This window comes from Staurois parvus, unplaced genomic scaffold (genome assembly GCF_062004578.1).
Source record: "Staurois parvus isolate SC_StPar_1 unplaced genomic scaffold, SC_StPar_1.0 ptg000140l, whole genome shotgun sequence".
NCBI classification, from domain to species: Eukaryota; Metazoa; Chordata; class Amphibia; order Anura; family Ranidae; genus Staurois; species Staurois parvus.
This window is the reverse complement of record NW_028317936.1, coordinates 1,362,790-1,379,388: the sequence shown is the minus strand read 5'-3', so window position 1 is coordinate 1,379,388 and position 16,599 is coordinate 1,362,790. Positions and strand designations below refer to the sequence as shown.

The 16,599-nt window shown below is 46.5% G+C and overlaps 1 protein-coding gene across 2 annotated transcripts in view; it reads right to left on the bottom strand.

Moving 5' to 3' along the window:
* GTF3C3 (general transcription factor IIIC subunit 3) overlaps nucleotides 1–7,099 on the bottom strand; it is a 96,408-nt gene extending 89,309 nt beyond the window's left edge. For both annotated transcript variants that reach the window (XM_089673545.1, XM_089673546.1), the window contains exons 1-2: nucleotides 6,999–7,099; nucleotides 672–835 (exon numbers count right to left, since the gene is read on the bottom strand). In XM_089673545.1, the coding sequence (XP_089529671.1) occupies nucleotides 672–773 (102 nt within the window). In that variant the 5' untranslated portion in view covers nucleotides 774–835; nucleotides 6,999–7,099. The remainder of the gene's footprint in view (nucleotides 1–671; nucleotides 836–6,998) is intronic.
* Nucleotides 7,100–16,599: the final 9,500 nt, after the last annotated feature.

Sequence of the window (16,599 nt, the reverse complement as noted above, 5' to 3'; positions counted from 1 at the left end):
ATGCAGTGGGCTGGCTCTTGGGAGGAGTTGTGCCGATATCAAAAAGCCTTGATGAGTGGATGTCAGTCTGGAGGGGCGGGCGTTCCTAGGCATTTAAGTATTTGCATAGGTAACATGTGATGTTGAGCCTCCTTGACTGAAAGAACTGAAGTCCAATGAATGAAAGGGGTGGGGCCAGGGACAGTCAGGCAGAAGAGGAAAGAAATTAATCCGATGAATGAAAGGGGCGGGGCCAGGGACATTGAAGGCAGCAGGGAAAAGAAATGAATGAAAGGGGTGGGGCCAGGGACAGTCAGGCAGAAAAGGAAAAAAATGAAATCCAATGAATGAAAAGGGTGGGGCCAGGGACAGTCAGGCAGAAAAGGAAAGGGCTAGATGATGCTGGAAGTGCTTCAGGCAGGAAATGAGGCGGAGCTCTATCGGACTTGCTGCAGCTTCTAATGCACATTGTGAGAAGCTCACAGTGTGCAGTGACATCAGAGTAATCAGGAGAGGAGGCGGTACAACCGTGCAGAGATACTACAAGAATTGGTCAGAGACTGCAATGTTGTCACTCCCGGGACTTCTTGTTGGAGCCTGAGAGCCCAAACACCAAAGGGCCACATGTGGCCCCCAAGCTGGACATCAGGAGCAGGGCAGCAGCATTGCGGCTGTTCTTTCCCCACAAATACCTTCTTCTCATTGGCTTGTCGCTCCTCTCGGCGTTTCTCGAATTCCTCGAATGAGATCTTCCCTTCCAGGTAATCGATGAGCTCCGGACTGAAGCCAGACATTGTCAGGGGGGAGAGGGGGACATCCTTCGGGTGGCAGAATATCTGCGAGAAAACCAACGATCCTAAAAATACACAAAGAAGTCGATTACTTCATGACACCAACCAGGTCACAGTATTCTATCGTGACACCAACCAGGACACGGGATTCTATCGTGACACCAACCAGCGCACGGGATTCTATCCTGACACCAACCAGCGCACGGGATTCTATCGTGACACCAACCAGCGCACGGGATTCTATCCTGACACCAACCAGCGCACGGGATTCTATCCTGACACCAACCAGCGCACGGGATTCTATCCTGACACCAACCAGCGCACGGGATTCTATCCTGACACCAACCAGCGCACGGGATTCTATCCTGACACCAACCAGCGCACGGGATTCTATCCTGACACCAACCAGCGCACGGGATTCTATCCTGACACCAACCAGCGCACGGGATTCTATCCTGACACCAACCAGCGCACGGGATTCTATCCTGACACCAACCAGCGCACGGGATTCTATCCTGACACCAACCAGCGCAGAGGATTCTATCCTGACACCAACCAGCGCAGAGGATTCTATCCTGACACCAACCAGCGCAGAGGATTCTATCGTGACACCAACCAGCGCAGAGGATTCTATCGTGACACCAACCACGACACGGGATTCTATCGTGACACCAACCACGACACGGGATTCTATCGTGACACCAACCACGACACGGGATTCTATCGTGACACCAACCACGACACGGGATTCTATCGTGACACCAACCACGACACGGGATTCTATCGTGACACCAACCACGACACGGGATTCTATCGTGACACCAACCACGACACGGGATTCTATCGTGACACCAACCACGACACGGGATTCTATCGTGACACCAACCACGACACGGGATTCTATCGTGACACCAACCACGACACGGGATTCTATCGTGACACCAACCACGACACGGGATTCTATCGTGACACCAACCACGACACGGGATTCTATCGTGACACCAACCACGACACGGGATTCTATCGTGACACCAACCACGACACGGGATTCTATCGTGACACCAACCAGCGCACGGGATTCTATCGTGACACCAACCAGCGCACGGGATTCTATCGTGACACCAACCAGCGCACGGGATTCTATCGTGACACCAACCAGCGCACGGGATTCTATCGTGACACCAACCAGCGCACGGGATTCTATCGTGACACCAACCAGCGCACGGGATTCTATCGTGACACCAACCAGCGCACGGGATTCTATCGTGACACCAACCAGCGCACGGGATTCTATCGTGACACCAACCAGCGCACGGGATTCTATCGTGACACCAACCAGCGCACGGGATTCTATCGTGACACCAACCAGCGCACGGGATTCTATCCTGACACCAACCAGCGCACGGGATTCTATCGTGACACCAACCAGCGCACGGGATTCTATCGTGACACCAACCAGCGCACGGGATTCTATCCTGACACCAACCAGCGCACGGGATTCTATCGTGACACCAACCAGCGCACGGGATTCTATCGTGACACCAACCAGCGCACGGGATTCTATCCTGACACCAACCAGCGCACGGGATTCTATCCTGACACCAACCAGCGCACGGGATTCTATCCTGACACCAACCAGCGCACGGGATTCTATCGTGACACCAACCAGCGCACGGGATTCTATCGTGACACCAACCAGCGCACGGGATTCTATCCTGACACCAACCAGCGCACGGGATTCTATCGTGACACCAACCAGCGCACGGGATTCTATCGTGACACCAACCAGCGCACGGGATTCTATCGTGACACCAACCAGCGCACGGGATTCTATCGTGACACCAACCAGCGCACGGGATTCTATCCTGACACCAACCAGCGCACGGGATTCTATCCTGACACCAACCAGCGCACGGGATTCTATCCTGACACCAACCAGCGCACGGGATTCTATCCTGACACCAACCAGCGCACGGGATTCTATCCTGACACCAACCAGCGCACGGGATTCTATCCTGACACCAACCAGCGCACGGGATTCTATCCTGACACCAACCAGCGCACGGGATTCTATCCTGACACCAACCAGCGCACGGGATTCTATCCTGACACCAACCAGCGCACGGGATTCTATCCTGACACCAACCAGCGCACGGGATTCTATCCTGACACCAACCAGCGCACGGGATTCTATCCTGACACCAACCAGCGCACGGGATTCTATCCTGACACCAACCAGCGCACGGGATTCTATCCTGACACCAACCAGCGCACGGGATTCTATCCTGACACCAACCAGCGCACGGGATTCTATCCTGACACCAACCACGACACAGGATTCTATCGTGACACCAACCACGACACAGGATTCTATCGTGACACCAACCACGACACAGGATTCTATCGTGACACCAACCACGACACAGGATTCTATCGTGACACCAACCACGACACAGGATTCTATCGTGACACCAACCACGACACAGGATTCTATCGTGACACCAACCACGACACAGGATTCTATCGTGACACCAACCACGACACAGGATTCTATCGTGACACCAACCACGACACAGGATTCTATCGTGACACCAACCACGACACAGGATTCTATCGTGACACCAACCACGACACAGTATTCTATCGTGACACCAACCACGACACAGGATTCTATCGTGACACCAACCACGACACAGGATTCTATCGTGACACCAACCACGACACAGGATTCTATCGTGACACCAACCACGACACAGGATTCTATCGTGACACCAACCACGACACAGGATTCTATCGTGACACCAACCACGACACAGGATTCTATCGTGACACCAACCACGACACAGGATTCTATCGTGACACCAACCACGACACAGGATTCTATCGTGACACCAACCACGACACAGGATTCTATCGTGACACCAACCACGACACAGGATTCTATCGTGACACCAACCACGACACAGGATTCTATCGTGACACCAACCACGACACAGGATTCTATCGTGACACCAACCACGACACAGGATTCTATCGTGACACCAACCACGACACAGGATTCTATCGTGACACCAACCACGACACAGGATTCTATCGTGACACCCACCACGACACAGGATTCTATCGTGACACCCACCACGACACAGGATTCTATCCTGACACCCACCAGGACACAGGATTCTATCCTGACACCCACCAGGACACAGGATTCTATCCTGACACCAACCAGGACACAGGATTCTATCCTGACACCAACCAGGACACAGGATTCTATCCTGACACCAACCAGGACACAGGATTCTATCCTGACACCAACCAGGACACAGGATTCTATCCTGACACCAACCAGGACACAGGATTCTATCCTGACACCAACCAGGACACAGGATTCTATCCTGACACCAACCAGGACACAGGATTCTATCCTGACACCAACCAGGACACAGGATTCTATCCTGACACCAACCAGGACACAGGATTCTATCCTGACACCAACCAGGATACAGGATTCTATCCTGACACCAACCAGGACACAGGATTCTATCCTGACACCAACCAGGACACAGGATTCTATCCTGACACCAACCAGGACACAGGATTCTATTCTGACACCAACCAGGACACAGGATTCTATCCTGACACCAACCAGGACACAGGATTCTATCATCACCTCTTCAGGCAAAACTTTTCTGTAAAAAAAAAATTTGTTGGACGAACCTCCACCCTCGCCACCTGCTTAAAGCGGAGAGATCCGCCCAAAAGTGGTTTCCCTTACTTGCAATGCCGATGCCGGGAACCCGCAGGCTAGTGAGGAACTTGCCCGGATGAGGACGGCACTGGACCCCTGGACAGGAAAAGTCAGCAGATGCAGGAATTTTTGGGGGGACCCTGGAGCTCCACTTTAATACTTTGATATCATGTGATCATCATCTCCATCTAGTGGGCATAAGAGCTGAGGGTTCAGCTCATCCTGCTCTCCCCTCCCAGCAATGACAGCGCAGCTCGCCCTGCTCTCCCCTCCCAGCAGTGACACCGCAGTTCGCCCTGCTCTCCCCTCCCAGCAGTGACACCGCAGCTCGCCCTGCTCTCCCCTCCCAGCAGTGACACCGCAGCTCGCCCTGCTCTCCCTCCCAGCAGTGACACCGCAGCTCGCCCTGCTCTCCCCTCCCAGCAGTGACACCGCAGCTCGCCCTGCTCTCCCCTCCCAGCAGTGACACCGCAGCTCGCCCTGCTCTCCCCTCCCAGCAGTGACACCGCAGCTCGCCCTGCTCTCCCCTCCCAGCAGTGACACCGCAGCTCGTCCTGCTCTCCCCTCCCAGCAGTGACACCGCAGCTCGTCCTGCTCTCCCCTCCCAGCAGTGACACCGCAGCTCGCCCTGCTCTCCCCTTCCAGCAGTGACAGCGCAGCTCGCCCTGCTCTCCCCTCCCAGCAGTGACAGCGCAGCTCGCCCTGCTCTCCCCTCCCAGCAGTGACAGCGCAGCTCGCCCTGCTCTCCCCTCCCAGCAGTGACAGCGCAGCTCGCCCTGCTCTCCCCTCCCAGCAGTGACAGCGCAGCTCGCCCTGCTCTCCCTCCCAGCAGTGAAACCGCAGACCTCCCTGCTCTCCCCTCCCAGCAATGACAGCGCAGCTCGCCCTGCTCTCCCCTCCCAGCAGTGACACCGCAGTTCGCCCTGCTCTCCCCCTTAGCAGTGACACCGCAGCTTGCCCTGCTCTCCCCTCCCAGCAGTGACACCGCAGCTCGCCCTGCTCTCCCCTCCCAGCAGTGACACCGCAGCTCGTCCTGCTCTCCCCTCCCAGCAGTGACACCGCAGCTCGCCCTGCTCTTCCCTCCCAGCAGTGACACCGCAGCTCGCCCTGCTCTCCCCTCCCAGCAGTGACACCGCAGCTCGCCCTGCTCTCCCCCCCAGCAGTGACACCGCAGCTCGCCCTGCTCTCCCCCCCCAGCAGTGACACCGCAGCTCGCCCTGCTCTCCCCCCCAGCAGTGACACCGCAGCTCGCCCTGCTCTCCCCTCCCAGCAGTGACAGCGCAGCTCGCCCTGCTCTCCCCTCCCAGCAGTGACAGCGCAGCTCGCCCTGCTCTCCCCTCCCAGCATTGACACTGCAGACCTCCCTGCTCTCCCCTCCCAGCAGTGACACCACAGTTCCCCCCTCCAAGCAGTGACACCGCAGCTCACCCTGCTCCCCCCTCCCAGCAGTGACACCACAGCTCCCCCCTCCCAGCAGTGACACCGCAGCTCCCCCCTCCCAGCAGTGACACCGCAGCTCCCCCTGCTCCCCCCTCCCAGCAGTGACACTGCAGACCTCCCTGCTCCCCCCTCCCAGCAGTGACACTGCAGACCTCCCTGCTCCCCCCTCCCAGCAGTGACACTGCAGACCTCCCTGCTCCCCCCTCCCAGCAGTGGCTCAGCTTCCAGGTAAACCTAAAGCAGAGGCTCTGAGTGGGAAGAGAATTCATTCTCAAAATTCACAGCAGAAGGAATGAAGCTTGTCATTCTCTCAGCAGCACATCTTTCAGCCCCCAGCATTGACTCAGAAGGTCAGCCCCTCCCCAAACAATGACTCAGAAGGTCAGCCCCTCCCCCCAACAATGACTCCGATGTTCGGCTCACCCCTCGCAGGGTGGTGTGGCCCCCCGGCATGAAATCCTGCTGTTTCCAACCCCACTGCGGGCAGCCAATCCCCATCTACAATGGGCTGAAAGACTCGGCGTCTGAGCACTGTACTGAGCATGACTCACAGTCAGGGTGGTACATTTTGGGGCGTACACCCCTAACACACGAGTTCCCTCCTTCACCACACACATCCCCAGATATGAGAAGCGTCCAGTACAGAGCATGGCAGGGTGACAACGCAGGAGAGGATTGTGAGGGCTGGTGCGGAGTGTTGTCACCCTGGAACAGGAAGTGGCCATCATGGCAGGATCCCTGCCTCCAGATTACTATAATAAAGGCTGCAGACCACACCTGAGGTAACAATAATGAAATCACACAATATACAACATTCTCCTTGGAGGGAGGTCAGCAAACCTGGACAACCAATCAACTTCCAGCTCTCATTTCCCAGTCTTACTGGAAGAAGCCGAAGCTGTGATTGGTTGCCGCGCGCCCCGCTCCAGTCCCCGCCCCTTTATACTTCCGGTATGAGGAGAGGATACAATGTAACACTCTGTATCATTCTCGGTACACGGAGGTCACATGACCCCCCCCTTTCCCGGTACACAGCTCACCCCTCTCCGCTCTACGGAAGACACCGGTCAGGGGCGATGGGAGGAGCCGGACCTGACGTCAGGACATGGGGCGGAGCCCGCACTGCCAGCGATAGCATGTGTGCTGGGCGGGGGTAATGAGCGCAGGAGGGGGAGGAGCTGAGGCTGTCAGGGGGTGTGGTATGATGGGTGTATGCTGAGCGCCGAGTACACCGTCCTAGGAGTAGAGGGATGGAATTATAATACAGGATGTAAATGGCGCCAACAGTATGCCCAGCGCTGTACAATATAAAGGGGACAATACAGATATAATACAACAGAGAGTTAAGAGAGCCCTGGTCATATGAGCTTACAATCTGATAGTGAGGTGTGTGATGGGGTGAGGCGGAGGTGAGGTGTGTGATGGGGTGCGGAGGTGAGGTGTGTGATGGGGTGCGGAGGTGAGGTGTGTGATGGGGTGCGGAGGTGAGGTGTGTGATGGGGTGTGGTGTTGGAGGTGAGGTGTGTGATGGGGTGTGGTGTTGGAGGTGAGGTGTGTGATGGGGTGTGGAGGGGAGGTGTGTGATGGGGTGTGATGTTGGAGGTGAGTTGTGTGATGGGGTGCGGAGGTGAGTTGTGTGATGGGGTGAGGTGTGTGATGGGGTGAGGTGTGTGATGGGGTGCGGAGGTGAAGTGTGATGTAGAGGTGAGGTGTGTGATGGGGTGCGGAGGTGAGTTGTGTGATGTAGAGGTGAGGTGTGTGATGTAGAGGTGAGGTGTGTGATGGGGTGAGGTGTGTGATGGGGTGCGGAGGTGAGGTGTGTGATGGGGTGCAGAGGTGAGGTGTGTGATGGGGTGCGGCGGGGGAGGTGGTGGAGGTGAGGTATGTGATGGGGAGAGGTGGTGGAGGTGAGTGATGGGGTGCGGAGGTGAGGTGTGTGATGGGGTGCGGCGGGGGAGGTGAGGTGTGTGATGGGGTGCGGCGGGGGAGGTGAGGTGTGTGATGGGGTGAGGCGGTGGAGGTGAGGTGTGTGATGGGGTGTGGTTGTGGAGGTGAGGTGTGTGATGGGGTGAGGCGGTGGAGGTGAGGTGTGTGATGGGGTGCGGCGGGGGAGGTGAGTGTGATGGGGTGCGGCGGGGGAGGTGAGGTGTGTGATGGGGTGAGGCGGTGGAGGTGAGGTGTGTGATGGGGTGCGGCGGAGGAGGTTAGGAGTGCGATGGGGTGCGGCGGTGGAGGTGAGGTGTGCGATGGGGTGCGGCGGTGGAGGTGAGGTGTGCGATGGGGTGCGGCGGTGGAGGTGAGGTGTGTGACGGGGTGCGGCGGGGGAGGTGAGGTGTGTGACGGGGTGCGGCGGGGGAGGTGAGGTGTGTGATGGGGTGCGGCGGGGGAGGTTAGGAGTGCGATGGGGTGCGGCGGTGGAGGTGAGGTGTGTGATGGGGTGCGGCGGGGGAGGTGAGGTGTGTGATGGGGTGCGGCGGGGGAGGTGAGGTGTGTGATGGGGTGAGGCGGTGGAGGTGAGGTGTGTGATGGGGTGCGGCGGAGGAGGTTAGGAGTGCGATGGGGTGCGGCGGTGGAGGTGAGGTGTGCGATGGGGTGCGGCGGTGGAGGTGAGGTGTGCGATGGGGTGCGGCGGTGGAGGTGAGGTGTGTGACGGGGTGCGGCGGGGGAGGTGAGGTGTGTGACGGGGTGCGGCGGGGGAGGTGAGGTGTGTGATGGGGTGCGGCGGGGGAGGTTAGGAGTGCGATGGGGTGCGGCGGTGGAGGTGAGGTGTGTGATGGGGTGCGGCGGGGGAGGTGAGGTGTGTGATGGGGTGCGGCGGGGGAGGTGAGGTGTGTGATGGGGTGCGGTGGTCTGTTAATATTACTTTTATTCTAGACCATCCTTTAGATATCCCCCCCCCCCGAGCATCAACTCAGGGGGGCAATTTTCTATTTAAAAAGGGGTTCTCTCTATACTAACCCTCAATGTTGGGGTCTCACCGCAGCGTTCACTATCTACGTTTTGGTAACAATATTAATTTTCATCAATTTTAATTCAATTTTATCGAGTCGAATCCTCAACATGGAGGTGAGGTGTGTGATGGGGTGCTTGTTAACATTTTGTTTCACATTTTGTACACTTTTCTGATCCTTGCAACGTCCCGGGATCTGAAGGTGTAATAATATTGAACAGGGGGTCCCCGAGACCTTCCGCTGATTTCTGGGGTTCCTCCCTGGAAACAAGGTTGGAAAAGTCCACCGAAGACAGAGGAGAGACTACCTCCCGCCAGACCGGACCGGCTGCACCTTCTCCATTGCTGAGCTGTTTACACATACCGAGAAAATGAAATCTGTAATAAATAATCTGATGAAATGTTTATATTATCCGTCTTCTTGTGTGTTTTCTCTGTTATAAACAACATGTCGCGGCTCGCTGCATCGCGCTCGTTTCATGACGCCTGCCTGGGATTTCTGCGGCTAATTCTTGAAAATGAAGTCTTCAAACTACTAAAATATGATTTACTTTTATTGTTTCGTTATTTACCGACTGATCGTGTCCAAATGATATTATATTTGTGATTGATCGTTTTATTGATTTAGTCATTTCACTGCCACTGACGTACACTGGATTGCCAGACGTATTGTCCCCGCCCTCCAAATCATGTGATTCAGGCATTCCAATCACCTCCATATCATGTGATTCAGGCATTCCAATCACCTCCATATCATGTGATTCAGGTGTTCCAATCCCCTCCATGGACACAGGTGTATACAATCAAGCCCCTAGGCATGCAGACTGCTTCTACAAACAATGGTGAAAGAATGGGTCGCTCTCAGGAGCTCAGTGACTCCAAGCGTGGTCCCGTGATAGGTTGTCATCTGTGCAATAAGTCCATCCATGACATTTCCTGGCTACTAAATATTCCACACTCAACTGTTAGTGGGATTATAACAAAGTGGAAGCAACTGGGAACAACAGCCATGAAGTGGAGAGACCAGATATAGTGAATGCGAGGTCCGGGGAGACCAGATATAGTGAATGCAGGGTCTGGGGAGACCAGATATAGTGAATGCAGGGTCCGGGGAGACCAGATATAGTGAATGCAGGGTCCGGGGAGACCAGATATAGTGAATGCAGGGTCTGGGAAGACCAGATATAGTGAATGTAGGGTCTAGGGAGACCGGATATAGTGAATGCAGGGTCCGGGGAGACCAGATATAGTGAATGTAGGGTCCGGGAAGACCAGATATAGTGAATGCAGGGTCCGGGGAGACCAGATATAGTGAATGCAGGGTCTAGGGAGACCGGATATAGTGAATGCAGGGTCCGGGAAGACCAGATATAGTGAATGCAGGGTCCGAGGAGACCAGATATAGTGGATGCAGGGTCTGGGAAGACCAGATATAGTGAATGCAGGGTCCGGGGAGACCAGATATAGTGAATGCAGGGTCTAGGGAGACCGGATATAGTGAATGCAGGGTCCGGGAAGACCAGATATAGTGAATGCAGGGTCCGAGGAGACCAGATATAGTGGATGCAGGGTCTGGGAAGACCAGATATAGTGAATGCGAGGTCCGGGGAGAGCAGATATAGTGAATGCAGGGTCCGGGGAGAGCGGATATAGTGAATGCAGGGTCTGGGGAGACCAGATATAGTGAATGCAGGGTCCGGGGAGAGTGGATATAGTGAATGCAGGGTCTGGGGGAGACCAGATATAGTGAATGCAGAGTCCGGGGAGACCAGATATCTATTCTATTATTTTATAGTCTATTCTTTTATATTCTATTCAATGCTATTTTTTTTTGTTTATTCTATTCTTTTCTATTCTATTCTAATCTATTCTGTTGGAATTCAAATTTATTCTATTCGGAATTCAGATTTTGGAAGAAAGGTATATTCTATTTTATTCTTTTCTACTGGTTTTTTTTTATTCTATTTGGAATTCAGATTTTAAAAGACAGTTATATTCTATTTTATTCTTTTCTATTGCATTCTTTACTAGTATATTCTATACTTTTATATTCTATTCTATTATTTTATATTCTATTGTAATCTATTCTTTTATAGTCTATTCTTTTATATTCTATTCAGTTCTATTCTTTTATTGTTTATTCTATTCTTTTATATTCTATTCTAATCTATTCTGTTGGAATTCAAAATTATTCTGTTTGGAATTCAGATTGTGGAAGACAGGTATATTCTTTTTTATTCTTTTCTATTTTTTTTATTCTATTCTATTTTATCTAATCTATTATTTTATATCCTATTATTTTATATTATTTTATATTCTATTATAATCTATTCTAATATTTTATATTATATTCAATTCTATTCTTTTATTATCTATTCTATTATTTTACATTCTAATCAATTCTATTATTTTATTGTCTATTCTATTCTTTTATATTCTATTCTAATCTGTTCAACTCTAATCTTTTATGTTCTATTCTATTCTTTTCATATTCAAAATCAATTCAAATTTGATTTGAATTCAATTCTAATGCGATTCGAAATCGAATTTCAGTTTGTTATTTCTGATTCGTTACTATTGTAATTTGGAAATTCTGAGACATCCGAAGGTCCGAATAGCGAAAAATTTGTCCAAATTCAAATTCAGAACAAAACGAACCGCACACGTCTATTGATCATTGTACCCACACTACAGTCTCCCCCAAGCAGGGGCGGACTGACCATTTGGAAACTCGGGCACTGCCCGAGGGCCCGGGGTCAGTAGGGGGCCCCATGAGATGCCCCTGGCACCTATTTCATAGGCTTTTTTGAGTTTGGGCAAGGACACAGGGGCCCCATTATCCCCTATTGCCCGGGGGCCCCATGAGTTGTCAGTCCGCCTTTGCCCCCAAGTCAAACTCCCATTGACGTCTGGTAGGAAGGCTTGCTGCATTGGCTAGTAAATAGAACGTACAACCCTGATATCCCTCCGCGCGTCTTGGGACTGCGCAGGCACTTCTTTTCAAATAAAGTCCTGGGTGGCTATGTTCACCCAGTCCCCACATAGTGTCTGTAAAAAATAATTTGACACTATTTTTTTTTTGTTTAATATTAATACTATTTCATGTTTTTATTTATTTATTTATTTTATCAACCAATTTTTTTTGGAGTTTTCAAAAATAGCACATGGAAGGTCTGAGCATCAACAAAACACGACAATCCATAAAAGGCATTCCTACCCGCAGGGCAATAAAAGAACGAAAAAAAATAGAATAAAAAAGAGAGAGAAAAAGAAAGAGGTCAGTGTTCCACGTACACATAAAGAGTTGTTACCCCAACATCACAGGATCAATAAATATCAATAAACAGCATTAAAGATTGGTATGGTGTCTGCTACACCAGTCCGCCTACGGGTTCCATTCCAAAGGTTTTCCATCTGCAATCACTTCCATCACATTGGGAGCTAGGGAGGCCTTCCAACGTTTAACTATGATGTTTCTGGCTGCTAAGAGAATATGATTAACTACAGTTCGAAGTGTGGGGGGGGGGGGAGGGTATTTAATTTATTTGTAGATTTCCAATGCTGGGTTGGGCTGGATGATGACGCCTATGATATCAGCTAGGGATCTAAAAATTGCCTTCCAAAAGCTTATTAGGTTATTGCGGGCCCAAAAAATAGGATACAGATTCCCAACCTGCCCGCAGTCCCTCCAACAGAGAGGACTTATTATTATTTATTAATTGCATTTATTATTTAAGTATATAAACCTCACAAAACATCTGCACACTGTTTCTGGTAATTACAAAACATTTCTTATTATTATGAATATTATTTATTATTATTATTATTATTATTATTATTATTAATAATAATAATTTATTTTATTTATTATTTAAGTATATAAACCTCACAAAACTTCTGCACACTGTTTCTGCTAATTACAGAACATTTCTTAGTATTATGAATATTATTTAGTATTATTATTATTATTATTAATTTATTTATTTTATTTATTATTTAAGTATATAAACCTCACAAAACTTCTGCACACTGTTTCTGGCAATTACAGAACATTTCTTATTATTATGAATATTATTTAGTATTATTATTATTAATAATAATTTATTTATTTTATTTATTATTTAAGTATATAAACCTCACAAAACATCTGCACACTGTTTCTGGTAATTACAGAACATTTCTTATTATGAATATTATTTAGTATTATTATTATTATTATTATTATTATTAATAATTTATTTTAAATATTATTTAAGTATATAAACCTCACAAAACATCTGCACACTGTTTCTGGTAATTACAGAACATTTCTTATTATTATGAATATTATTTAGTATTATTATTATTATTATTATTATTATTAATAATTTATTTATTTTATTTATTATTTAAGTATATAAACCTCACAAAACATCTGCACACTGTTTCTGGTAATTACAGAACATTTCTTATTATGAATATTATTTAGTATTATTATTATTATTATTATTATTATTATTATTAATAATTTATTTTAAATATTATTTAAGTATATAAACCTCACAAAACATCTGCACACTGTTTCTGGTAATTACAGAACATTTCTTATTATTATGAATATTATTTAGTATTATTATTATTAATTAATTTATTTTATTTATAATTTAAGTATATAAACCTCACAAAACTTCTGCACACTGTTTCTGGCAATTACAGAACATTTCTTATTATTATGAATATTATTTAGTATTATTATTATTAATTTATTTATTTTATTTATTATTTAAGTATATAAACCTCACAAAATGTCTGCACACTGTTTCTGGTAATAACAGAACATGTGTTATTATTATGAATATTATTTAGTATTATTATTATTAATTTATATATTTTATTTATTATTTAAGTATATAAACCTCACAAAATTTCTGTGCACTATTTCTGGTATTTACAGAACATTTCTTATTGTTATGAATATTATTTCTTATTATTATTATTCATTTATTTATTTTATTTATTATTTAAGTATATAAACCTCACAAAACTTCTGCGCACTATTTCTGGTAATTACAGAACATTTCTTATTATTATGAATATTATTTAGTATTATTATTATTATTATTATTATTATTATTATTATTATTAATAATTTATTTTATTTATTATTTAAGTATATAAACCTCACAAAACATCTGCACACTGTTTCTGGTAATTACAGAACATTTCTTATTATTATGAATATTATTTAGTATTAGTATTATTAATTTATTTTATTTATTATTTAAGTATATAAACCTCATAAAACTTCTGCACACTGTTTCTGGTAATTACAGAACATTTCTTCTTATTATGAATATTATTTAGTATTATTACTATTATTATTATTATTATTATTATTATTATTATTATTAATAATAATTTATTTTATTTATTATTTAAGTTTATAAACCTCACAAAACATCTGCACACTGTTTCTGGTAATTACAAAACATTTCTTATTATTATGAATATTATTTAGTATTATTATTATTATTATTATTATTATTATTATTAATAATTTATTTTATTTATTATTTAAGTATATAAACCTCACAAAACTTCTGCACACTGTTTCTGGCAATTACAGAACATTTCTTATTGTTATGAATATTATTTCGTATTATTATTATTCATTTATTTATTTTATTTATTATTTTAGTATATAAACCTCACAAAACTTCTGCGCACTATTTCTGGTAATTACAGAACATTTCTTATTATTATGAATATTATTTAGTATTATTATTATTTATTTATTTAATTTATTTAAGTATATAAACCTCAGAACTTCTGTGCGCTATTTCTGGTATTTACAGAACAGTTATTATTATTCTGAATATTATTTCTTCTTCTTATTATTATTTTTTATTTAAGTATATTAACCTCACAGAACTTCTGTGCACTATTTCTGGTATTTACAGAACATTTATTATTATGATAATTATATAGTATTATTATTTATTAATTGTATTTATTATTTAAGTACATAAACCTCACAAAACTTCTGTGCACTATTTCTGGTAATTACAGAACATTTCTTGCTATTATGAATATTATTTATTATTATTGTTATTATTTATTAATTGTATTTATTATTTGTATATAAACCTCACAAAACTTCTGTGCACTATTTCTGGTAATTACAGAACATTTCTTATTATTATGAATATTATTTTTTTATCATTATTTTTTTTTTTTTTTTTTTAAAGATAACTTGCAGTTATTGTATTTTTCCACTTGGTGGCACTGTTGCATTAAAAAAAATAAAAGTTTGGCTTGAGAAGTTTACTGAAACTGTAATATAACAGACAAGCAGAAGAAGCTTAAATCAGATCTAATCTCTTTAACAATAATGTTATATATTGTGGCTTACCAGTCCTTAGAGGTGATGGCTGCATTCATTTTCTTTTATTCATGCTTTTTTTTTTCAGTACGTTCACCTGATTATGGTCAGGACTCTGTGCAGGCCAGTCAAGTTCCTCCACCCCAAACTGGCTCCTCCATGTCTTTATGGACCTTGCTTTGTGCACTGGTACGCAGTCATGTTGGAACAGGAAGGGGCCATCCCCAAACTCTTCCCACAAAGTTGGGGGCATGAAATTGTCCAAAATGTCGCCTTAAGAGTTCCCTTCTCTGGAACTAGGGGGCCAAGCCCAACCCCTGAAAAACAACCCCACACCATAATCCCCCCTCCACCAAACTTTACACTTGTCAGTCAGGCAAGTACCGTTCTCCTGGCCACCCCCAAACCCAGACACGTCCATCGCATTGCCAGACAGAAAAGTGTGATTTGTCACTCCAGAGAAAACATCTCCACTGCTCTAGAGTTCAGTGGCAGCGTGCTTTACACCACGGCATCCGATGCTTTGCATTGCACTTGGTGATTTAAGGCTTGGATGCAGCTGCTCAGCCATGGAAACCCATTCCATGAAGCTCTCTACGCACTGTTGTTGGGCTAATCTGAAGGCCACACCAAGTTTGAAGGTCTTTAGCTATTGACTCTGCAGACAGTAGGCGACTTCTGCGCACTGTGCATGCGCTGACCCAGCTCTGTCATGTGACGTGGCCTACCACTTGGTGGCTGAGTTGCTGTTGTTCCCAGTTGCTTCCACTTTGTTATAATCCCACTAACAGTTGAGCGTGGAATATTTAGTAGCCAGGAAATGTCACGGATGGACTTATTGCACAGGTGACAACCTATCACGGGACCACGCTTGGAGTCACTGAGCTCCTGAGAGCGACCCATTCTTTCACCAATGTTTGTAGAAGCAGTCTGCATGCCTAGGGGCTTGATTTTACACACCTGTGGCCATGGAGGGGATTGGAACCCCTGAATCACATGATTTGGAAGGGGGGGGGCAATACTTTTGGCAATATAGTGTGTGTATGTATATATATATATATATATATACAGTAGATAGATATCATCCACTAGCCAGCATGCATGCACCCACGACCAGGAAGTGCAGTAAGTTAACGTTTATATACATGATTTTGCACAGCCCAGCCACCCTGAAGCAGTATATCTGCTATGGGCAGTCGGCAAATGGTTAAATTCCTCCTGAAAAATAGGAGTGCACTTCCTGAAATGTGGGCACATCTAGGCACAAATGTTCTGTAGACTCATAGCTGAATATCTGCAGTGTAAAATCATCTAAGGCACTGCTGCCTCT